Genomic DNA, 26,593 nt, shown 5'->3' with positions numbered 1-26,593 from the left:
GGTCCGGGGGGGAGCGCTGCGCCCTGGTGGCCGTAGCCGCCGAGAGTGTGCAGGGGCCGCAGGGAAAGGAGTGCGGCGCCTTTAAAGCAAGAGGCGAGGAACCCCCGCCAGGAGGCGTGTCTGTCTCCGCCGCTCCCGCTGCCGCCGCCGCCGCCGCCGCTCCACGGTCTTCGTCTCCGCCGCCGCCGTCACTCGCGCTCGGCGCCCGCGGCTGCGCTCCTCTGTCCGGGAGCAGCAGACTTCCCGCCCGACCTCCTCTGGCTGCTCCTCCCCGAGGACCACCCCTCCCCCTCCCTGCCTACCTCACCCGCAGCGAGAGGTAAGGACTCCCCCCGGTGGGCTCCGCTCGGGGCTGCCTCCCGAGGTGTACGTTCCCACAGGAGGGACCGAGGGTGGGCGAGGGGCTTTTAACGCCTGGAGAGGAAGAAGGCGAACAGCCGCGCGGCGGAGCCCGGTGCGCTCACGGTACCCGCTGGACCGATTCGCTGCGAGTGGCTTTGTCCCGCTCGCCTCAGCCAATTCCCGTCAAGGATGCAACTGGCTCGGTTGGCTGCGGGCGCTCGCGTTCTCCACATAAAATAATTTAATAAGTGGACGTGTCAGGAAGTGGCCTCAGCTACCGGGACTCACGCGAGGCGAAGAGAGACAGATGGCAAGAACCCGTGTGTCTGCCTGCGGGTCTGACGAACTCCCAAGCCTTCATTCCATCCGCCCATTTTTCCATTAACCCTGCTCCTTAGTTCTGTGCTCAAGTACAGACATTCATTTTAACCAGTGCCAGTACCCGGAGCGCCTGAAAAAAAACCAAACAAACGAAAAACCAAAAACTCGGAGGACGTCCCATTAGGGTAAGGGGAGTCACCGGGGTGGATCGTAAACGGCAAAAACTTTCAATGACTCTCATTCCCTGATATTTTTACCTTCAGGGAGTTCTTTACTAAACACCACGACCTAACTGAGACCCCCTAGGTAATGATTTCCAATTAAGGGAATAGGGGACATTAGAAAACTTACTACTACTGTCCTTTTGGTAACACACAGACAACCTTCTAGCACTTCTTCATCTTCATACTGTAAGTATTCTGTCATCAGAAATTCCCTTATGGATTAATTATTACACAAGAGATGATTGATTCATTCCAATCGTAACTAGCCTGTAGTTTAGTTGCTGGAAGGTAGGTAATAATATTTCAATTTTTGATTTGCCTAACTTTTATAGAAACCATTACTGTAACCATCACCGCAGCTTTCAGTGGCCTTAGGAACTTATTAAACAACCAACCGACCAAACAAACAAACAATATGAAACCCACGGAAGGAAAGTGATTGAAAAATAAGTGATGCCTGGAAGTCTTCCCTGTTAGTTTTCTTCTGTTAAAACCCATTGAAGATTGCACAGACTAAAATCTTAAAAAAAGAAAAAAAAAAAAAAAGCTTCCAGGAAATGTAAAGCTATTCCAATTCCATTTCTTAATTAAGATACACTTCTTTTTGGCATCTAAAAATTAATTAAAACTCTAAATGTCATTAATCATCAATGCAGCAGAATGTTGGTGGAACAGCTGATATGTGTTCAGAATCACAAGGGATTGCATACCAGAGCATTCGTAGTTAGGAAGAGTGAAGTGTAAGTATGCAACAGTGTGGTTTTAAGTGATATCAGCTCTGACTTTATTCTCTGGCACCTCTAATGCCATGGATGAACAGCCTGTTCATTTTAGCTTAGTTTCCATACAACAGGCCATATGCATGGAAGAACAGGTCAGGTGTTACTGTGAGATGAGGTGTCTCAAATGTCACGTAACAGCAGGACTTTGGTGACAAGTCAAGTGGAATCTTTAGAAAGAATTCCGTGTGAAACAATTTACATATAGGTATGGCATGGAAGAACCTTTGCAACACCTTTGAAATTCAGGTTGTTCTGGGATATGTATTTGCTGTCTCTTGCAAAAGGTATAAGGCATTGTCTTCTTAAACGTTAGGCTGTAAGGATTGTTATACATTTGTACATGCCCCAGCAGGTGGCAGCTAACTAGAATAAGATTCATTTTCACTGGGAGAATAGAGAACTAAAATTGCTTCTCAAGTAATAGTGCCCAAGAATAAGAGGTCATTAGTGTCAGTAAATATAAAAACACAGTGAAAGATGAAGCTAATGGCATTTTGTTGTTGTTGGAACAAGCTTTGCATGAACATGATATGCATTTTGTTCTTTGCTAATTTATCATAGGCTTGATATCTCTTCATGTCAGGACCTTCTCTCTCTCTCTCTCTCTCTCTCTCTCTCTCTCTCTCTCTCTCTGTGTGTGTGTGTGTGTGTGTGTGTGTGTGTGTATTGAGGCTTACTTTTAGATACAGGTCTCCTCTGTGTGTGCATATATGTATGTACTTGCAGTTTGTCATCTCTGCTTTGACCTTGGAACCTACAGAGCTTTGGCTTCTAGAAATAAAGGTTGCCATATGGTTAAAATAGACAAAAGCAAATGTAACTATGGGATAAGGTGTGTAAATCTCACTGTTACTAAATATATGATTCCCTGCCACCAAATAGTGCTTTTTGTTCCTTGAAAAAGGAACAAATTACAAAACTGACACGATTTTTAAAAGAGTTCAGTTTGGTCAGTGAACACTATACAATAACTTTATCAATCATATAGTCTCAGAACTATGATGTCTAGTATCAGTATTGGGGAGAAACTTGCAATAACTTCAAGATTGCCCTACTGTAAGGCATCTTCCACACCATCAGGTCATTCTTTTCTAGTACTCAGAGCAGGGGGGGTGGGTAATTTTAGGATTTTTGTTGTTTTTGTTTTAGGGTTTTTTTTTTTTAAGGGTTGTTTGTGTTTTTGTCCTGGGAGTGAATGAAGTTTAATTAGAAAGAACAATAATTAGTCTGATTACTCTTGTAACAGATGAAAACCTGAAGGTGGAGAATTCTAAAGCAATAACTAATTGTACATTTTAGAAATGTCTTTAGCCACTGAACATCGATAGCAATAGCATTGATGTTATTCAGTATTCTGAATTCTTAGTGGTCTTTCAGGCATTTTTTTTTTTTAAATGAAGAACAGTTTAGTGCTCATGAGGGGATTTACAGTTAATGTAAATGGCTTTTGTAGTAGTATGCCCTGGAAAGGGATGACTATTAGCACATCCTGGGTATGCCAGGCAATCCCAGTAAGTCACACTGAAATATACACACAGCACAGTTGACAAAATAATCCTCTTGACAATGTGAACAATGCAATAATTCAAATTCCCAGACTCTGTGTGGTAGAATTATGCTCATTGTCACTTCAAATGGCACATTACCCATTCAATGCACTACTTTCAATGTACTACTCCAGAATAAATCAATGCCTGGAGCGCTGTCCGTGGTCCTGAAGAAAGGTCGTCTCCTATCTTGCAGAAGTTCAGTTAGACAGGTGGAGTTGCTCTCTATGATGTGGAAGTCTTTCAGATTAGTTGATGGATGTAAATGAACCTAATTTAGCATATGTGCAAAATTGGTTCTTTGGGGACCAATTAATAGTAAGAAAAATTTATGATGGACTTTTTACTGTTTAATATACTGGGTAAGAACTTCATGAATCTCGAAGCTTGATCTTTCGCTTTTCCAACTAGACATCCAATAAATAATCCCACATAAGCTAAATAGTTTACAATGGTAGATTTAAGTAGAGAAGTTACAACTGTAATGTCAAATGCCATTACATTAACAGAATACGTGAACAAAGAGTTATGGTACATTTTGTTTTCTCAGGTTTCATTACATACTAGCTATACCGCAAAACTGCAGTATTTTGATTAGTCACAACAGAGCATGTTATTTTCAGGTATTATATATCAATCATATTGACAGATGAAAAAACTAAGAATATTTATTTTTGCCCTGGCTGTCATTATTGTATCTGCTAGGATCAAAAAAGAGGGAGAACAAATTGAATAGAAACTAAATGAAACAACAAATACAGACGTGTTGGAGTATACATGTCTTACAAGAGATATTTTATACATGGACTGAAGGAGTCGCTAGATACCCTTGGTTTTTGCACAAGGTGTTCTTTTTAAAGTGCTCAAATAGTCAAATTATTTGATTGAATTGCCTGCTACACTGCAGAACTAGTCATTCATGATACTTATTTTTGACACTGCAGTTATGCCTCCATCTTTAAAGAAAAGTCAGTGCCCACTTAATGCTTTTGCAAAATGTAGCTCTATTTTCAAGTCAGCATTTTATATTATCTTAAGAAAAAATAGAATGAAAAAAATCACTGTGATGGAATGAAAACATTACATCATTTTCTTGCTCTCTGGAAGAAATAGTACTCATATCACTCCTTCTTAAAAAAATTAGATATTCTTCAAATAAGGTATAATCTTAAAATTTTTTCATAAGGTTTAACCTATGCCCTGTTAGTTGGTTGTGAAAAAACAATTATTTTAAAATACAGGTCCAGCACTTGGCCTTTTGTGCTACTTGACCACTTAAAAATATTAATATGTAATAATATATTTATTACTAACCATCTGGGTTTCACTTGCTAATGTAAAATATTAGGATTGGATAGTTTTATTCCTATGTCTGGAGTACAGCATATTACCTATTTCAGCAGTAAAATGTATTTTCATGTTAAAAGAATATGTATTTCTGTACTTAAAAAAAATAAATTTCAAAGCCAAGACAGTCACTGCCTAAAGACTCTAAGTAGAACACTAGACAATAAGGCATTTTTAGACAAATTGATACTCAATGTTGCCCAAACTGTGATCCCATATTCTGCCTCTGAAAGAAAAACATATTCAAAAACCTAAAATGAGAAGAAATTTGAGTGTAGGTTATTGAAGCCTTAAGAGTTATACCAACTTAAATATCATTGTCTTTGTATATATGCACAATTATTTTAGATGAGCTAAAAATATGGGTGGGAAAATAGGAATCCTTCATTTTAATTCAACACTTTTCCTTCTAAAAGACCACTTGAAGTCTGCTTTTTATTCCTGAGTAGTAATCAAGGAATGTCCACTCAAGTTTTTAAAGACTATCTTAACTTCTGCAATTGCACTCCAATCTATATTCACTCCTGGGCAAAAAAAAAAAAAAAAAAAAAAAATTTTTAAGAATATAAACAAGACCTTGTTTCAACCTAAACACAGGTTACATTTGCAGTAAATTCTTCTGCTTAGACCACTTCCTTTTTTTTTTTTTTTTTTTTACAACTCCTAGGCAAAGTGACTTTGATTTAGCTTGTCATTTATTAAAATTCATCAGTTGATTGTACGAAGTCTGCTTGCATACACCAGTCACTCTCTTAGCAAAGACTCTTATGGAAAATAAAAGCACTTTCTCCATGTAAATAAATCCAACTTCTTTCTTGAAACTCAAAGCGGGCGATGAGATCGGTTGCATAAGAGATATTGGGAAGCTCACTGGCAGGGAGCCTTAAGAGGCAAGCAGCTATCTCAATTTTTCTCACTTAATCTTGGCTTCACGTCAGAAGCTGTGCAGCAGTGCAGTAGAATAGGGCCTGGCAAAACCTTTGCGAGCAAAGCGCCTTTTGTGCTGGGACTGTGGCTCGCCACCGACGCTCGGCGGTTTCCAAGGCTGGATTTCCCATTGATTTCCTCCTCCTTTGCTTCCCCAGGCTCGCGCGGCCGGACATTGTGGGTGTGCGTGCTGGATTTCTCCCGGATGCTCCCCGACTAACATGGATGTCCCACCATCCCTTGCAGTGGAAGGTTGCTCCTTGGCGCAGTGAGTGAAGAACATGCAGCGATTGCTAATGGGTTTGGGAAGCGGAGACTCCTTCCTCTCTGTGACCATGCCGTGATCGTGTCTGCGGCCACCACTCGACGCATCCTCATTCCTACCCGAACCGGGAGCCTAACGCTAGATCGGGGAAGTGGGTGCCGCGCGTGTGGACACAGAAACACCATGAAGATTATTTCCCCGATTCTAAGTAATCCAGTCTTCAGGCGCACCATTAAACTCCTGCTCTGCTTACTGTGGATTGGATATTCCCAAGGAACCACACATGTATTAAGATTTGGTAAGATCCCCCATTCCTCTCCATTGCCTGGTCTCCGGAGCCGGATGTAAACAGGCGGGTTCCCTCTTACAGGCGGGTGGGCTCAACGTATTCCGACCTGTTCGCTGCTCCATAGCCTCCCGGGGTTTTAAAGAACCGCTTGTGCTTTCCGTTTCGTTTCCTTTTTTTCCTTCTTTTATTTAAAAAAAAAAAAAAAAAAAGCCACGGGAGGATGAAGTGAGAGCCAGTGTTTGGTAGTGGTCGCTGCATTACCTCCACCCCGTAGCCTGAGATGGTGGTGACGCTGGGGGCACAGCCGGCGGTCGCGCCCGCCTGTCTCCGCGGGAGTCTTCCGGGGCTTGGCGGACTGACCGTTCGCGCTGGGGCTGCACGCCTCTCAGCTTGCGGGGCAGACGAGTCAGTACCTGGTAACTCTTTGGCAAGTTGGCGTCTGTCCGCTTCGGTCGGGGACCCGGACAGGTCCGCGAGTGGAAGGAGCTCACCCTTTTGATTTCTTTTGTCATCAGAGAGCCTTTTAGGCTAATTTCACTGCTCTCCAGTCCTTGGTTGCCTTTTTTGGGGGAAACGGCGCTTTTAAAAATGTTGTTGTAAGGTAGTAGGCTCTATTTAGCAAGAGGAGGCTGCTGCTTAGCCGAAGTAAAATAGCGTCCTAAGAAAGGGTTCTGTTTGTTTTTAACTTGTGAGCCCTCCTCTCCCAGCTTTCTTAGAGTCCTGATCTAATGAATGATTAACAGTGGTGATTGGGGCGGAGAGTAGTTGTGTGCGGGAGTCTGAGTATGCGTCTTTATTTCATCGTGGCATGATGAAAGAGTCGAGTGGCAGTTATATATTAAGGGAATCTATTGCTTTCCTACGGAATCAGGGTTCTTTTAGAGCTCGAAGGAAAATCTAAACGTGGGATTCCTGTGAAAACGCTGGTCAGGAGATTTGCTTGGAGGAAATGAAGCGTGGGCAACGCTCAGCTGCTGTGAATGTCCAATGAAGTTTTAGGAGGAGCAGGACTAGTCAGGGAAAGTTCCCTTAAGTAGATGGGAGTGAGAGAGGAGAAAACCAACTGAGTAAACGCTCCCACAGTGGGAGCCTCCTTTGACAGTTCAAGTGGATTTAGACCAAAGAGTGCAAGAAACCATATAATCCTGAGTATGTGTCTTTGAGACAAAAGCAGATACATTAAGTCAGTCAAATTTAAATCAAACTGATTGCCTGCATCTCCTATTATGTCAACAGCATCTTCTCTCTTTCCTTTTTCCCATGTGCTTTTTCTATAATGATAAAATCTATCATCTCTCTTGGGCTTTGCATTGCCAGGATAGGAATGCTTTTCACATATTAAAAAAAAGGAATCTTAGTCTCCCCTTCCCTTATCCAACACATAAACACCTGGAGTCCAGAAGGCTGGTAATGACAAAGACAGACAACAGGTTATATCCAAATTCCAACTGTTGCAGTTTTGTTTTGTTTTGTTTTGTTTTGTTTTTTGTTTTTTGTTTTTTTGCTTTTTTTTTTTTCTTCATGCCTTTAGATGGTACTTAAGCACGTTGCTCTTAGCAACAAGAGTCCACAGGAATGCTTGTTTCTTTGGATGAGATTAAACAGGTCTCTGTATCATTGGAAATGTGTGTGTGTGTTCAGCTGTTCTCCTTCAAGCATGGTAAATGCTACGGTATGGTAGTTTTGCCCAATATTTTGAGTAGTACAACCTACTTATTTGGAATACTGAGGTATCTTCTGAAATGTGTTTGTGAACGAGTGTGCCTTAGTGTGTTTGCTTGTGGACTGGGTGGGAAAAAAAAGAAGACTTGGAGCCGAAAAACTGCCACCAGTACTCAAAAGATTTAATTATTGCTCCTCTGGTCTTGCAGCACAATATTTGCTGAATCATTAGATTGTTACATTTGCTGATCATTTCATATCTTCATATTAAAAATCTTGGCGACTGTAGCAGAGTGTGTAACAGCTCTCCAAAAGAGCTGACACACACACAAAAATATATTTTCCTAGACCAATGCTTACTAAGAATGTCCTTAAGAAATAGGAGGGTAGGCAAAGACCTTCTCACCAGTGCCTAGATACCCTAAACCAATGGCCCAGTTTCTAGATAACCTGTTATTTTCTCCATTAACTTCAAACATCTTCCACTTGGAGATTGGTTTTCTTTGCTATCCACCTGAGTTATGGGGAAGGACTGTGTATATTGTAATCATTGGAGTATTTCCCTGCTTGGGCTATTTGGATGCATTGGTGGGAGTTTTATTTTCTCCTGGGGAAAACATGTTTTGAGTGGACTGGATGGCTGGTTGAGTGTGTATAAGCCACTCTTGAGTAAGGTTATTTTCAACTTTCATTCAAAGGGCCAACCAGAACCTCATCTTTAGCCTCGTGCCTTGTAAGAGTAGGGTTTGGGGTTTCTGGGCAGTGGCCTGCCAGGTGTGGGTGAGAAGCACTGTCTCTGCTGAAGAGGTGGCAACCAGTCCCTTCCCCACCTCCCCAACCAACTGGGCTTGACTAGGAGCCGCCAACCACCCAGAAACTCTGCCTGGGTGCCATGGCAACTGCTGAATGTGGCCAGGAGGCTGCCCCAGCCCCCCTTCCAGTTGGTGGTGGAAAACTACCCTCAAGGGCTCTACGCTGTCCTTACTACCCCTAACAACCTCCTGCTGCACCACGCACACACCCCTGCCCAAGGGCTGTAACTCGACCCTGACCCTGAGCCCTCCTATCAAAGTCTGTGGATTGGGGAGCTGTCAGCACAAGGTGCTGACCTTTGCCGAGTTGCTGAAGGTCTAACGGGTACAAAAAGCTCGCTGTCTCTCTCTCTCTCTCTCTCTCTCTCTCATACACACGTACACACATGCTGGCAAATGCACTCTCGTGAAGCAAGCAACACTTTGGCACAGTGACTCCTCTCTCGTGCCCAAGAAAACTTATGTAGCTACGCCCAGGAGCGCCTCTGTCCGGGGACACCCCTCCCACCCTTACTGGCTCTCGCTGAGCTTCACACCCAGGCCTGCTCCTCTTCGCGGGAAGCAAACATCTCCGAGAGAAGGTCTCTGGAGAGCTGACCCTAGGGCGCTTTCCTTCAGCTTTAAGATAGCTCAGGGCAGTGAGGGAAAGGACCTATCTATGGTCAGCTAAAAGTTAACTCCAAAGTGGATGGCTGTTTCCTGTCTTTGATCCTGGCTGTGCACATTTTGGCTTCTCCTGGCAACGCTCACCTAGGGAGACAATGTCAGGGGACAAAGTGGATACTGGATGGTCAGAGACTGTTTCCCCACTCCAGGTCACATCAGTCATTCTCAGAGCCAGCTTTTCCAGGTGCCTGAGAAGCCTCCAGCGGGGCCTCTCCCCAGGCACAGTAGGTTTCCTCTATGTAAATGAGGCACCTTTGTGTCTCCGCAGCTGCGTGCTCTCTTTGCTTGCAGTTGGTGAGGGCAAAGGCAGGATCTTTCCGTCTTTCCATTTGCGGGGGTGTGGCCCCCAATAGTCTCCCTTCTAAACTACTGCAGCTCTCGGTACTTGAACATTGCTTTTGTTACAGTAGCCTCCCTCTCTTCCTGTTCTGCTCTGACCCCTGCTTCTGGGACAGCATGGGGGTAGAAAGTAGCTCTGTTGGGGCTCAGGATGCTACTGGTACTGGGCTAGCAGTCCCTTTTGTAGTTTGGGAGGCTTTGGCATCTTTGCTAAGTGGTCACTCCTCAAGATACCACTTGTTTCCAATCTTCGAGGTCAAGTTATTTTTCAGTCCTTATCTGAATTGGCATTTAGAACTCCAGGCATGTCTTTGCCCGGACATTAACTCAAACTTTCTCCCAGACTCTTGGGCAGCTTCTCCAAGCTAGTCGTGTTGGAGGAGCTAAGCATGTGATATAGGCCATTTCTTTCCTTCAGATGTTTCGACCTAGCTTTTCTTTTAAGCATGTCAGTAGAGTGGCTTTCTTTAAAGGCTTCACAGGCAAGGTCTTCCCTCCGATGCGCTCTGACCTCCTTGCTACTGCGCACTAGCTGCCGCTCCATGGCGTAGCACGTAGTCACCTCCCAGCACACAGGCAGAAGGTGAGGACTACTAGGTCAGGGACAGCTCAGATAATAAAACCCACGACGTGAGGAGGAGTGTAAGAGTCCCTATGGAAATCCCCCTATTTGCTGGACATCTCGAGTGCTCCTAGATATAATAATTAGTAGCAGATGTACTACAACATCAAGGGAGTGAGTGAATTGACTGAGCTTAGAAGCTGCCCCTGTCTACAAGTTCTTTGAAAGAGATTTTTCTTCCTTTGGGAGGTGAGATGGGCGGGAGGGAGGAGTGGCCTTACATCTGGAAGCAGGAAAACTGGCTCTTGAGAGGCGGGGATGGGGGAGTAATAGCGGCTACTGTCTGAAATAGATAAAGCCCGAACACCTGCTCAGCTGAGCTCTGGAAAGCAGGGGAGGGAAATCTTTCCAAGAATTGCCAACACAACGGCCACTAAAAAAATCTGTTTTTCACATAAGTTCTCACTTATTCTTAAAGCTTCAAAGACTAACTCTGATGTGATCCATCAACAGAGGCACACTCATTTCAGGAAACGACTTTGAAAAATGATCTTTTCGTCCTTTAGAAATAGCACCCCTTCTCCACCTAGACACATGGAACTCACATTTTCAGGCTCTGTGAGGTTGTCTTTCAGCAGTGAACAGCAGTTTATATGTCAGTAGACATTTCTTCAGACAGACACTTTCTGCTTTGTAGTTTAATTCAAGTGATTATTGCAGTGTGTTCATTCCCTGAATTCTCAAATGACACTGTTTCAACATTTACTCAGCACAGGAAAGTTAATGTGAATTGCTCCCACACAAAGGAGGAACATACTATAGACCAAACATAAGATGTATCATTGATTATCAGAGCCTTTTCAACCCTATTCACCATTAAATAACGTGTTGCCTATGATAAAGATGGCACAATTTTTTATTATCTTTTAATTGTCAAAATTTCTGATACAGAAAATGCTTTGCTCTTTTGTGGTAGAAATTCAAGCGAGAGGAATTCATTTTCTCTTTCTGTTGTTAAGATTTTAGTGTGTTATCGTGGCTCCAATTACATTTGTTCCCTGAAAATTGTTGATGTCCATTTTCAGACATCAGAGTAGAAAGCAGTTGACTGTTTTTCAACTGCACTATACTTAAATCATTAATCCACTGCATCCATAATACCTGGGGTTTGTGGGAGACCCTAGGTTTTCTCCAGTAGGGTGGTCTGATGTATTGAAATGGAATTGTTGATTGTCTTGTTTGGGTAGTGAAACATTATCTTCTGTGGGCTTTCAATTTATAGTCCAGTTATCAAGGAACTGGAAATGCTTCAAATGAATCTTACACCCTAAATCTTAGCATGAAAAGTAAGGTCAAAAGCCCCTGAAAGAAAAGGAAATAGGTGCACATCATCATTATTGACTGGTCTAGATTAAACACCAAAGAGGAAGATTTCAATCTGATAACGTCATAGGCCTTCCTGTTTTTCTTTGCTGCTTCTGCTGACAATTTTGTAAGGTAATTAAATTGGCTGATTGAAGTCACGGTGGTCATGGGGCGATAAAGACCATTTGGATTTAATGGAATTTAAAACAACAGAGCACTGAACACAACTCTTACAGAACAAGAATTTTAATGGCCCATTCCGGGTGCTGACTAAATAGAATGCCCTTAACAAGTTTAATCGAAAGGGCAAGGCAGATTAGCACTATATAGTCTTTATGGTTGAAGATTGGGGAATTAAAATTATCCCTTTAAAAGACTCATTAATGCATTATCAAGATTTAATGTAGGTTAAATAAGCTTTCTTTGGATCTTCATCATATATGTGAACCTAGGCTTAGGAGCAAGTTTCAATAAGGAAATATTTTTGAGAGCTGAGCTAATAAGTTGAATTGCATGCCTCTTATTTCAAATGCAGAAGACATTTAAAATTCTTTGGTAGTATATAGGGTATTGAGGGTAAGTGTTGATGAATTCTTTCTTTTCTGTAACGGAAAAGAATGAATTAACTTTTTGCTTAAAGTTTCATCATTGGTAGTTTTTTGTTTTTTATTTTTAAACAAAGCTTGTCTATAGTAGAGAAACTACAGAGGTAATAAAGAAATTCTCAATATAGTCATAGGTATTGGATATTTTATGTTGTCTTTTTAATCCTGTCCCCTCCTTTTTTTTTTCCTACTGAAAATTCTGCATTCAGGTTACCATACTTTATTCCATTCAGGTCCCTTCTGCCCCAGAAAAAGTGCAGTTCCCTGCTTTACACTGGCAACACTAAAGCACAGCCAGTCCCAGGGTAAAAGTCAAGCCTCAGTCCATTATAAGATTGTTCACCTCTGTAACTGTTTCTTTCCTTGTGGAATTGTCTACTCAAAGTTGTCCATTCCTTTGATTATTCCAGAAAAACCTGAAACCTATGTTTTCATATAAAAATCTGTGAGATTTTCATTGCACACAGTTTTAAAAATTGTTTAAAATATTCTGAGTTGATGAAATCGAAACAGCAAATAGCCCAGAGGTCACCAGTTTTCACCCTCCAGCCCACCTCACATTCTGCATGTTCTCTAAGGAACACATAGTTTATTTAACTCTCCCTTGATCCCCCAACAAGTAAGGCTTATTTGTCTCTTGCCTCACACCTTTAGGGCCAAACATTTCATATTGTTGTATTTTCAAGCAACAATTAGCTTATCTGATAAAACCAATGTGAGTGAGAGATTAGAGGAGACCTTCAAAATCTTTCTGCAAGTTTTTTTTTTTTTTATTTTTCATGTTATTTTTATATTTGGGCTTTTGATACTCCTCTGCATTTATGGCACCATTCAAATATAGTATTTGATTATAGATTGATTTAAACCATTTACTTTCTTAACCAAAAACTCAACATGCTTCTTTGAATTTAATGGAGAGCCAGGTCACTAGACAGCAAGGGTTATGTGTGAAGATCTGAAAGAGTCTGGGGAGGTTGTGGCTTTCAGATCTTTTCCCCACCGATACATGTAATCCTCTCCATCTTTCCTTTTGGTTACACATCTGCCCTCTTCCGTGGCCTTGTTGTAAGACAAGTATATTCTGGAAGGAAGAGCACATAGTCCCTAGACTGTAAAGTTAGGATGAGTTTATTAGATTGATCGATTCTGTCTGTGACAGAGATACTCAGATACAAAAGAGAATACCCGGTGCCTAAGGGAGTGCCGAGTGATTAGCACTGATGTGAGGGGGAGGCTGAGAAAACCGAAATCAAATGCCATTTGATACACAGTCTTTCCTAGATTCACAGCAGACATCTCAGTGCTTTTTAAATTGATCTTTTTGCTTGTATTTGTCCAAATCTCTGAGCATATGTGATTATTTCAGATGAGATGTCAGTGATATTCTTACATCGACATACCTCTTTCCAATCAAATGGATCTTTAAATGCTTTGCCTTTACCCTTTTACATCAACAAACTACTTTTCTGTCATTGAACTAGAGCAAGTATTTGTAAGATGTTACCTCTAATTCCCATTTCAATCTCCATCTCAGTCTTACTCTGAGTCCTTAACCTATCAGGATGGGAGTATTGCTCAATTAAATGATCAAATAAGCAAAACAAATATTAAAGAAATTTTCTGCTTCAGTAAAGTCATAGATATTTGATCTATTTTATGTTGTCATTTTAATATTGCCCTTCTTTTTGCCAACTGATGCTTCTGTATTCAGTTTATCTTAACTTTTAATGGAGGCCACCCTCCTTGCCCAGAAGAAAGATGAAGGAAAACTATAGAATCCCATAATATCTAAACCAAAGGGGGCTTTAGATGTCATCAAGTCTAGAATATAAGCTTAGCGATGAATTGCCAAGAGCAGTTAAATAGCTTGTTCCATAGATAATTAGTGTCATATTTTACACAAAACATGAATATTCTGACTGCCAGTTTAGTGATGTTTTTCAGTGAATTATGCTATTTTTTCAGTGTAGCCTCTGATTCTCTGTGCTTTGTATCAACTTTAGGAAGAGCCACTGATTCTGATAGCTCCCCTAGACATTTGCCTACTTTGTTTTCTTCACCTCTTCTTTCATAGCACATTATCTCATAGATTATCCCTTTTCTCTTTTTCTCCTTTTTTGGCTCTCTCCATTCCCCTCTCCTGTTTCTGCCAAGATCCTCTTTCTCCCCGTGTCCAATGCTTTAACCACTTTCATTCATATAATAAACAGTAAATGAGTACATATTATGTATCAGGGAACTAGAAATCTAAGACCCAGCTTCTGCCTCAAGGAGTTTGTAGTCCAATTAAAGAAAAAAATGTATATGGAGAGAGAGAGAGAGAGAGAGAGGTGCACAAAATATATACAATAGTTAAAGGAGATTATTGTGAGTTTGAATTTTTTATAGAAAATAAGGACTCTGGCTGGGGCCTATAAAAAATTGTGTGATAGGGAAGGTGGGGGTGGGGTGGGGAGATGTGTCATTGGCAAAATACTAAGCACAAGAAAAGGAATTTTGTCAGAAATTAAGAAGGTGAGCCCTGGAACAGGGAATGGACTAGTTCTATTCTGCTATCTATTTTTCTATCTATGGAAGGTAGATAAAACCTTGCTTTTTCAAAGTTTTAATGTTTAGGTTGTAGGATTTGGACTCCTGTATGTAGCCTCTGGAAAGCCATTGAAGGTGAAAGGATGAGATTTACTTAGTGTACAGCAAGCAGTCAAGTGGTCTTTCAGTCTGCTGTTTGTGTTTTATGAAGAATAAGTAGATCTCTCTTCTCTGTCTTACTGAAATGAAAGCAAAGGACCCATCCTCGTCCTTGATCATTGAAGCCTTTAAGAAGTTATTGGTCTGGGATCACAGATACGTCCGAAGCAAAATCCTGAAATGAAATAAAGGAATGTCCTTGTAACATATGGCCATATCCCATGATTAAGCAAGGAAAAGTTTCTAGTTAATCTAAAGAAAAATGCATTGGTGGAAAATTTAATACGAGTACTGTTAGCTTCATTGGGGAATAAAAATAAATTGCCTTCAAGAAAACTTTCAATGTTTTATGTAGATAATGTCTATCTCCATTACTTGAAGCATTATATATATATATATATATATATATATACATATATATGTAATTATAGTTTATATAATAAAAACATATTATATAATGATTATATAAAATTTCAAATCAGAATTAAAATTTAAGTTAAAATTAAAAACAATTTTCATAGAATAGATTTATTGTTAGTAATATTTTCCAATTCTACATGAACTCAGGACCTAAGACTCTGAATTTAGTTGTTTGAGTTATGAATTTTACTCTTGACTTTGTCATCTAGTGATCATAAATTAGGACAAATAATTAAATTCCACTGAGCCTTGACTTCCATTTCTATAGAATGGGTATTGTTTGCTATGTGTCTATCTTCCAAGGATAATATTAGAATTAATAGGAAAATGTATAGAACTCCAAACTTAAAAGCAGAAAAGGACTTTTGTAATTGAAAGTGTAATTGTTTATTTACTATATATGTGTGAAACAAAGTAATGTTTGTTAATTTCATGTATATTCAACCTCTTAAACTGTACATAAACATTTAAGATAGTCTGTCTTTTCTAAATTACTCTCAAATAGTCTTCTTCAGAATGCACTGGAAGTTATTATAAACACATTGAAAAGGATTTATTATCTAATAGAACAAACATTTTCTGAGTTGGTGGTTTTATAGAAAAGCAACTCAATAGTTTCTGTTTCTTCTATAACATCAGGAGTTTGATTGGCATTATCCAATATCCAGAATACAAGTAGGAATTACAGCTAAATTACAGCTAAAACAAAAAATAATAAGCAAAGAAACAATGCTAGGTCCTTCAGTTTAGCATTTTTCGCAACTGCATAGTTTTTCTAGTTTGTATTCACAAACATTTTCTGGAAAGCTCTGACTTCCTATATACGTCATTCATCCATTTGCCCATGATGAACTGCTGGCTGTTAGTGAAGTTTTGTATTTCAAGTCACACAAGTGACTGTACGTGATCCATTTATGTTGATTCAGGAAAGTTCCATAAACACTCGGATTTGTTACAATTGTTCGGGATAGATAAGTAGGACTTTTCTATGATTACACTGGCATCTTTATCAAGGAGCTGTGCTAGGCAGTCTTTCTGGGGCTTACTCTTTAAGGCATAAGATAGACTTTGGTGCCACCCTTACATCATTAACTTCACCATCTTTCTCAAGGTGTTTCTGACTTCCTTGGGCTCTTTTTCCCCCCAGATCTAACCCAGTGTTGAGGTCTCAGCATAGAAGTGGATAGAGAGAGAGATGAAGATGCCTCCTTCTCCCCTGACAGCCACATTAGAGAATCCAGGGAACCATTTGGGAAAGTTTTATAATACACGTTTATATTTGGAATTTTTTAAAAGTTTTCAAAACTTCAAAATATAAAATTTATTAGGACAATTTCTTGGATGTTGTGGATGATGAGGTTCTGCATCAGTGATTCCCAGCCCTCAAGAGTAGGATAAAGGAGAGACAGTCTCAAGATTTTTATGACAATCTATAGGAGGAAGGGACGAAATACAGGTTGAGAAACACTTTCCAATTTTAAGTCTTGGGGTTTCCTAGAAGCAGCCTCCTACCATACCAGAGCTAATGCTGCAATAGGTAAAGATTAGTTGAGTTCTTGCCTCCAGGGGGTGAAGGACAGAGCTGTCCTGAGATTCTATGTTGATCCCTCAGGAAGCCTTCCTGGAGATCAGGGGTAACGTTCAAATCACTCCTCAGCTACAGAAATGTACCCCAAGATACATTTCTCGTCATTTTGCTATGCCATACCTCGACTATCCTTTAAGATCTGGACCAAGTTTTGCTTCCTCCAAAGGGTCTGTTTCTAGGTAGGGATCCTGTAAGATAAATTTAAGCATTGGCAGCAAACTTTGATCAAATCAATGGCTCCCAAATCTTGTTTTACTCAAAATGGAAGGAGCTTTAAATAATTTAGATTCCTGGTTCCTAAACCTAGGTATTTTATGGATTAAAATATTTCATTTTTCACAACTGCATAGTTGTAGTACCTTTGCTTTTTGTCTTCTTCTTTTTTTCTTTTTTCTTTTTCTTTTTCTTTTTCAGAAAACTCCTAAGAAACAAAACTCCCAGGCTGGTTGAAAATAACTTATGGAGCTAGATACTCCAAAGAGTTTTGAACTTAAAATTTACAATTCCTCTGTTTATAATGGGCAGATGTATCAGTTTTCTGGATTGACAGTTAATAATCATGACTAGACTGTGTAAAACAATGAGTAAATCTTGTAGATAAGTGTTGTGCCTTAGATATTTTGTTATTCCTCACACCATATATAGTGTTGGGCTCTCAGCATACCACTGAAGAGCTGACTGATTCTTTAAAATCCAAGCATTTAGAATATTCATACTCACATAACTGAGCCCCCAGCCCAAAGGGGCTGTTTTAAACAGGTGTTATTTTATAAATAATGTCTAAGATGATGTGTAGTTGTGGGAACTTTCCTTCTTAACCTCCTACCAAAAGAGCCCCTGATAAATCAATTTATATTCTTGTTTCCCCAAAATCTATCAGAAAAAATTCTAGTAGACAGCTGGTCTAGTTGAGAGGACAGTGACTCAGTTGCCATGAATACATGCAAATGGCCTAGAATCTAGGCTAAAAATAGAGTCCAGCCTAGGTGGTGTTCATTACAAGCCTCTTGGACAATACGATGCTCACCCTTACCTCCAGCTTCATTGCTCTGATTATAGTATCTGGGTCATTGTTAGATCATGGAGCCAAAAGCTGAAACCTAGACGCAATGTTTGAAATGAAACCAGAATGTTCTTATCTTTATTTAAGATAAGATAGGCATTGCCAATAATTCTATATGCCACTTTAGCATTAAAACTTATAATATCTTGGGACGCCTGGGTGACTCCATCAGTTAAGCATCTGACTTTGGCTCAGGTCATGATCTCATGGTTTGTGAGTTCGAGCCCCGCGTTGGGGTCTGTGCTGAAAGCTCAGAGCCTGGATCCTGCTTTGGATTCTGTGTCTCCCTCTCTGTCTCTGCCCCTCCCCCACTTGTGCTCTCTCTGTGTCTCTCAAAAATAAATAAATAAATGTAAAAAAAAATTAAAAAAAAACTTATAATATCTTTATCTCTCCAGATTATTGGTATCTAAGTATTTTCCATATTTATTGCCTACTAGGTAAAGCATCAGCTTATTAAGTGTATTTCCCTAATTTAACTTGCCTTCTGGGAGGCTATACAGACTATGTACAGAAGACACCTTATTGATGGTACAATTTAAAAGTAGTACACTATATTGGTTAGATAGTGTAATGTATTCAAATCATCATAATCACATGCTAATCAAAATTTTAAGATAAATATTGAAGAAATTATCAGAATAAGTTTACTATCCCTCAGTTTATATTTTAATTGGGCTTAACTATGTTTACCAATGTGTGTTAAAATATTTTAAATTCTTTTAATTATAATAGTTTAGAGGGGACTTAATAACTGAGAACATGTAAATATATAATTTCAGAAAAATATATCTAGTAGTATACAGTTATCTGGAAGACAAATTATGAAAAATTCTTTTACATGACATGAATTTCACAGTACGTTTTATTCATATATATGCCAGAATTACTATGCCTTCAACCTCTCCATTTGTGTAGGATGAAATTATAAATATGTAGGATATACGAAATGTTCACAATAGAGAAAAATTTAATACATTTACATTTACTCAAGGATGCTCATTTATTGGCTTTAGGTAGGAGTCTTTGGCTTTATTAAACTTGACAGCCAGAAGTAAATATTAATGGAAGAGAATTTCTCAAAGTTCTTTGTATTTTGTATATCTTTCATTTCTTAGCAGGTAGCCAGACTACATCAGCATTTTAAATACAAACAAGGATAGAATCTTAGCTAAGGTTTCTAAGTCCATATTTTGTAAGTGGAGAGAATTTTAACCCTCCAATTTGTTTATCATTCTTCTGTACTGTATATATTATAAGGCCACTAATCTTGAATATTAAAAGGATCACTATGTATTAATAAGAAAAAGTTCTATTTAGTACAAGTAATCTCTCTTCCTCTCTTTTAATCCAATTATTCTTTAAGAATGAGTGATTAAATTGTTTATAAGGAGATAAAATAATGCTTTATACTGTGGTTGTAAGGAGGATGCTGAAAACTTTCTATCAACTCTCAATTTTCACCTAATTTTTAATTTAAATTGCAATTCAGTTCACCAAGTATTTATTCAGCATTGGTATCTGGTCTAGTTCTTTGATTGTTGACATAATATAATAATTGGGAAGTAAGATATAATTAAAGCTTCAGTAAGTATGAAAATTTCTCTAAGATATGGCTGATTATTTAAAAAAATACACGAAGGTTCCTAATGATGTTCTGCTTTTACTGATAGGCAACAAGATGTATGTTTTTTTCAAATCTATACTATAGGTTCTATTTCAATATTTAATTTCAATACCTTGCTAGAATTGGAGATCCACCTTATTGACCTTTAAGATATTTACATTTAGATTGATATAATTCATCAAAATGAATATATATGGAAATTACTTTCCTTTAATATTTAGAGTATACACTCTAATATATATATATATCTTGTAATATATTGCATATTTCTAATATCTATCTATCTAGATATATATATACATATATATATTATCTAGAGATAAATATGTATCTTTCTCTCTATCTCTATCTCTAGATAGATATCTCTAGATAGATATATATATATATAGAGAGAGATATCTATGACATTTGTGTCTCTGTGCAAGCTACCGGTACTCCAGTTCATTATCTATCCATTCGTTCTTTTGGTCATTCATTTAACAAATGTTTAATTGATTACCATATGCCAAATACTGTACTGGGCTCTAGGACATTTAAGAATTTGAAAGTAGGGGCGCCTGAGTGGCTCAGTCGGTTAAGCGTCCAACTTCGGCTCAGGTCATGATCTCACGGTCTGTGAGTTCGAGCCCTGCGTTGGGCTCTGTGCTGACGGCTCAGAGCCTGGAGCATGTTTCAGATTCTGTGTCTCCCTCTCTCTCTGACCCTCCCCCGTTCATGCTCTGTCTCTCTCTGTCTCAAAAATAAATAAACATTAAAAAAAAAAAAGAATTTGAAAGTAAAAGGAACATTGTCTCTGCATGTTGGATCTCATATTCTATAGGTATAGGTAGCTGAATAAAAGAAAATTACAAAACAATGTGACAAGTCCACACAGTAATAGGTAAATAAGTATTATAAGATGAAGAGAAACATCTAGCTGCATCTACAAGGAGGGGTTTCTAAAACGTGTTGTTTGCACCTTTCTCTGACTTGTGATCCACTGAAGTTTTACTCTGAAATTCCATTGTTAATATCAGATTAGGATGGCTATACTATGTGTGTTCCTTGTCTCCACTGGCCCCAACCCCAGAAATCTTTAGCTGAGCCTCCTGTCTCAAATCATAGTGATGCCATTAATGTATTTCTTTTGTATACACATACACAGACAGACAGAGGCAGGTTTAGAGACAGAGGAGGAGAACTAGTCTAATTTATTTTAAGTATTTGAGTACTATATTAGTTAGGATTTATACTCAGTGACGTATCACAGAAATATCTCTCCACTCTCTAGAAAATCAAAACAAAACAAGGTAGATGTTCACTTCTCTTTCACACACAAGTCTAGATTTGGGTAGTCCAGGGATGATATAGTAGATCTATAGCTTTCTGGGGTCTACAGTGTTTCCAGTCCTCTAGTCTAGCATCTATATCTGTCATCTGATGTGACCTTTCTCATGGTCCAAAGTGGAGCTCTAGTGATCTCGTGCACCTTCCCAACAGCAAGATTGACAGACACGTCCTGGATGTTGTACACACCATTTTACCTCACATCCTACTAGCAGGAACTTAGTCATATGGCTACCCCTGGACACACAGGAAGCTGAGTGGTAGCCTTGTTACAGGAAATGTGAACAGCTGAAAATGTCTGGGTCTATTCCTATAGAAGACGTGGAGAGTGAATATTGAAGGAACCACTGGTATTCTCTGCCACAGGCATCCAATTAAACATTTTAGGAAGGAACTTAGTTTTAAACTTTATGTGTGTGTGTAGTCATAAAGTAATGCTTTGTAGCACACTTGGAGAATATAGAGAAGTGTAAACATGAAAATAAAACCTCTCATAATTATGACATTGAGTCCAAACCACAATTGTTATTTTGTTTCTATTTACTAGCTTTCTAAAAAACATTAAAAGAAAATACTTTAGTTGATTATCAGAGTAACACCTATTTATTGCAGAAAATAGAATATATATAGAAAATTGTAAGTATATATCACTTATTACCTCACCATAGTGACATTTTGAGATTTAACCTTGAATCTTAATGTACATGTTCGTTACTTTTTTTTTTTTTTTTTACTCAGCAGTTTATTGGGATGTTTTTCTGTCATCAAATATTTTTATTTAGCAATTTTCAACAGTGTCTGACTTTCCATTGCATAGATGCTTATCGTTTATTAACCAGTCCTTCTATTATAGGGTCATGAGCTTGGGTTTTGGGTTCAGACATAGAGTTTGAACTTGACCCTGCTGCTTTGAGCTGTATTATTGGCACATGTTGCTGAGTCTTCCTAAGTTTTAGTTTCCTTACCTGTAAAATGGGAATATTAATATTATCCACCATATACACTTATTCTTGGGATTAAAAGAGATATAATACACATGTTGTGCTTAGTGACATGCCTAGCATGAATATATAAGTGTTAATATAATCAGTCAATCATTTAATTTTGCCCATAGAGTACTTGATTTCTCTAATTGGTTCAGGCTCATATAGATCAGAAACTTGTAGATCTTTTACTATTCTCACAAGGGTGGTTGGACCCCACAGAAGTCTTGTGAGGTCTTTCAGGCCAGTGGTGTGCCCTTTTAGAACATGAGGGGCCAGATGGACAACCAGAATCCAGTAGACCATTAAACAGGTAACATATAAATATCATGGTCTTTCTCTGCAGTTATAGGGTAGGCCTGACCCTCTCTGCCTGCTTCCAGTGCTGAGGCCCCACAGCACTGATGATGAAATAGGGTGGGGGAGGGCCAGCGATGGTTTCAAAGCCCTCCTCCCTCTGCTTTCTGATTTGCTAAGCAAATTCCAGGTGTTTTACTTGCTAATCACATTATCATCCCTGATGCTTAATTATTTTCTGTAGGGAAATAGAGATGTTTGGGGCTTTCAGGAAATTAAATTGAACTTCAAAAGCCACTTCCACATAACAATTAACATTTTGAAATGGTAATTCCTCAGGGTTTTTGCTAGGTTAGTTTACCCAGTTTTTTTTTTTTTTTTAAGGGCATTCTTTAAATAGTAGATTTATTTGTTCTATTTATTTGAGATTATATATATATATTTTAAACTAGACATGTTAAGGCTTCATAAATCCCTAGTAAAATGGAATAAAAATGTGTGGCTGGGGCCTTTACGCCAGAATAACGCTGTGATCTACAGAGTGAGAAATTGTAGGTGATCATCTGAGTTCTATATTTGAGAGGAGCCTATTATCACTGGAAGGAGGTATCCATTGGCCTGCTTGGAAAAATAAGTGGGTTCCTATTAGTATAGCAACAGTGTCTGAGAGCGACTTCCATATGCATAGAGGCAAATTTCCATGGTGGACACTATCCCCATCCTTTAATAGTCTGTATAACCTCAGCACTAATATTTTCAATCTCATTTTAATAATGCAGACATTCTAGAGATTCTGCGTGTCTTAAACATCCCTTCTCTAGATACCCTGGTGTGCTCTTCTTAATCTTTTAGGTTGCCTTTAAGTTCAATATTTTCTGATTTACCTAAACATGGGTACATCTGCAGTGGGATCTTAAATCCTAATCACTCTGCTTCCCCTTAAAATGATGTGGGTGCAGAATTCTTTGAATATTGCCACACATCAGCTTTTAAGAGTTGTTTCCAGGTTATGAGAGCCACAGCCCATTCCCAATAGCCTGTTTTTGCAGGGAGCCTGACTCCAGACTGGTCTGGAAAAGGCAGAGACACTATGGTCTGAATGATTGGGATTCCAGAGCCAGTTCCATCACTTACAAGGTGTGTAACCTAAGGCAATTTACTCAACCTTTGTGTCTCACTTTTCTTATTTAAAAATTAAGGATAATAACACCTCACTTATAGGATTCTTGTGGGGCTTAAATAAGTGTTTGCACTTAGGAAGTATCCAAAAACACCTCTTTCCTTTTTTTTTTCTTTTTTTTTTTAATCCTGAAAAATCTGAGTGTGGAAGAGCTGCTGAACAATAGGTTAGCTCTATATTCTATAAGAGCGTGTCTATCAAATGCAGAGCTCTATGTGTTTATTGACTACTAGCTTCAGCTTCTGTGCAGCTGAGATACAAATTCAGCCCTAGGCTTTTATCCCCGGATCTGAGAGGAGGAAGGCAGGTACCTGTAATTATAGCAGCAGTGAGGAGTTGCAGCTGAATTGCATAGTGTGTTAAGGCTTTTCTCTGGTGCTTGGCTTGGGTATTGCTATAGTGATTCTGGGAGTAACAGACAGTATTTTAGTAAGTATTTGTCTGTCTATTATCCATCCTAACGTAATCCTAGAATCTCTGCAGACATGCAAGAGTTCTTTTGTTGCTCTCTGGCAGCAGATAAAAGGGCCTATTATGATAAAGTGGCCTGTGCAGAGTTTAACAGCCTTTTCAGGGACTGGCACTAGATTACATACATATGGAGGGGTAGATTGAAGATAGTTTTTTCCACCGATATTTTTAAAATCTTCGATTCAAGTTTCCATGAATCAAAATACTGCCCTACAAAAGTCTAAGACTCTAAGCCTTACAAATGCTTGTGTCTTGTTTCTTCATTTGTTTTCTTCATGTTGATTGGTCAAGAAGACAGCTGCACATTAGATCTTTCCAAGGAGGTATGATGGGGTGGTTGGGTTTTCTGTGTGGGTGATAGTTGGGAAGGTGAGGTTAGGTTGGAGGGGGACTCCTTTGTTCCCTCTGCTAATCCCCTTTAATCAATTATTCTGTTCCTCTTTCCCCCAATTCTCATAATAGAACATTGGTGTTCCTAACATCAATTGAATGAGAAATAGCTACTCTAAACAGCATCTGCAAAATGACGTTTATGAAATCTAAAAGAAAATGAGCCCTCAAACCCAGGTAATTTACCATTTTCTCTCATTCATTTGAGAGCCCCAGTAACCAGGTCACCTTGACATGCCAAAGGGATTTAAAATCTTTACCGGAACTTATTGAATGTGCCATTTTAATATGGTCATGTCTACATGACTTCCCTAGCCTTTGAGAACAGAGATGACTCTCAACTAGCTGTGTCCAAGGTAGGAATGAAGAAAGCCTTTTATATAGCTTACGTTGTTTTCTCTCTTAGCCTTCTCTGACTCATTCCTTCCCAGTGGTGGACAGCTATGATGCCTTGTCTTTTTTCTTCTTCCTCAACGTAGACAGCAGGCTGGCTTTACTCACTTCTCTTACCATCACATCTCTTACTTATCACATGATCTATCCTTCATTTGGGTGGAGGGTCTTTTCCGATCACCCTTCTGCTTTTTTAGGATTCACTTCCACTTCCTTCTACCCATAATCATCCTATTCTCAGTGTGTCTCTTTCCCTCTTTTTGTAGCTAGTGGCTTTGTTAAATAACCCAAATCTCACAAAAGCCTGCACAGAGAGGCTGGGGTGGTGGTGGAGGTGTTTGGGTCATCTGGTAGCATAGAAGGATGACTGAGGTGCTGACATAGAATGTGCAGCTACAGTGGCCACACTGTATAAACTCTAAGTTAACACACAGGTGTGATGTGTATGAGGGGACTTATAGGGACAGTCGGATCGTGTGGTAGAAACTGGGACTGTTCACTACATATTACACAAATCATACTTGCATATGCTTTGCATTTTCTATGCGTTTGTACACACAATATTTATTTAATCCCCTAATAAGCCTAAGACATAGGTGCTGTTAACTTCCTTTCCTAGTTGAGAGAACAGGAAGCCTAATAACTTTCCCCAACTATCCCAAATATTGAGGACTTTAAAGCTGATTTAGACTTTCACCACTAAGTCTTCTGATCCTTTCATTTCAATAACTTTTAGTTGAATTTTTCTACTGTCAGATTGGGATGTGTGGTTCTCCAAGCATAGAGTTGGAACTAGAGCAGGCGTTGCATGTTGTAACAAGAACATCTTCCTCAGCAGCAAGAGCCATTTCTGTTCTGAAAAAATTGTCAAATAGCCTTTCCCAATTTTGGTTTACTTATTACATAGAGAAAACACATAGAGGAATGTGAGTTATTCAATTTCTAGAGTGTGGCACAATGTTAAGATGACAGTAATAATGGTGAAATTAGTAATAAGGACGATGGTTACTCTTCATTGAATATCTACAACATGCCAGATATAATGCAGGTGTTTTTCACGTGTTATTTCATTCAGTCCTCACAGCAAGTGCATTACTCCAATTTTAGAGACAAGAAGACTGAGACTTCAAGAAGATAAGCAATTTATCCAGGACTCCACACCTAGTAAGTGCTGAAGTTAAAATTTAAATGTGGGTCTGACTGGCTTCAGAGCCCAGGTTCTTTAGTTTGTCATATGCACTTATTCTGGCTTCTTGATGTGAATGAACTCAAAGAATTTAAATGCCTACAATATATTTATCCATTTATACATATTGACTCATAAACACATTAAGTCAAATCATATAAAATTGCTAATATTTGGCCTTTTGGACCAAGAAAAATAATAATTCTGTGCGGTTTAATGCAGTGTTTCTCAAAATGTGGTCTCTGGACTACCAACAGCAGCAGTGCCTGGGAACTTGTTAAAAATGCAAGTTCTCAGATCCCACCCCAGATCTAATGTATCAGAAACTGAGGATGAGATTTAGCAATCTATGGCATAACAAAACCTCCGGTGATTAGGATACCCACTAACATTTGAGAGCCACTGGTTAATGTTTTTATTGAGCAGCTACTCTGTGCCAGGTTCTGTGCTAGTCATTGTTTTTATAGCATGAACAGAAATGGCCATGGTTCCTGCCCCCAGAGAATTTATACTTTACTGGAAAGGACAAAGCTTTGAGAAGCACAAATATCATGTTATTCTTTTTAGTGGTATTTATATTTGTATTAAGGTTTCTAGATCTCTGCCAAATGATTGGAGTCTTCACAGGCAAAATTAGAGTGGGGAAAAAAAATATCTATCTTCCCATGACACGGGTGGGCAAGACCAAGCAAAATGACATAGATCCAGGCAGGGTGTGGGAACGAAGTTGGGGCCAGTGCTCAGCACCATCAAATCCAGACAGCTTGGGTCCCTCCTCTGCCCTCTCCCTCATTCTGCCTCTAGGGGTGGCTCTGTTGCGTTTTGAGGCCCTGTGGGGGATGGGAGGAGTGCAATAAGTCCTCTTTTCAGCATGGGGCAGCTAAGAATGTTTGAGGTAGGACTTGGTCAGCCTCCAGCCAGCTGGT

The 26,593-nt window shown here is 39.2% G+C and overlaps 1 protein-coding gene across 7 annotated transcripts in view; it reads left to right on the top strand.

The window, feature by feature from the left end:
* GRIK2 (glutamate ionotropic receptor kainate type subunit 2) overlaps positions 1 to 26,593 on the top strand; it is a 654,159-nt gene continuing 627,566 nt past the window's right edge. For 3 of the 7 annotated variants that reach the window (XM_053904617.1, XM_053904620.1, XM_053904619.1), the window contains exons 1-2: positions 3 to 319; positions 5,649 to 6,053. In XM_053904617.1, coding sequence (XP_053760592.1) covers positions 5,939 to 6,053 — 115 coding nt within the window. In that variant the 5' untranslated portion in view covers positions 3 to 319; positions 5,649 to 5,938. Of the gene's footprint in view, positions 320 to 5,648; positions 6,054 to 26,593 lie in introns of all 7 variants that reach the window. The other 4 variants (XM_053904621.1, XM_053904618.1, XM_053904616.1 and 1 more) reach the window with 4 other exon arrangements.

This window comes from Panthera pardus, unplaced genomic scaffold (assembly GCF_024362965.1).
Source record: "Panthera pardus isolate Hobbes unplaced genomic scaffold, ASM2436296v1 HiC_scaffold_17, whole genome shotgun sequence".
In the NCBI taxonomy this organism is placed as follows: domain Eukaryota; kingdom Metazoa; phylum Chordata; class Mammalia; order Carnivora; family Felidae; genus Panthera; species Panthera pardus.
This window is presented reverse-complemented; position numbering and strand designations above follow the sequence as displayed.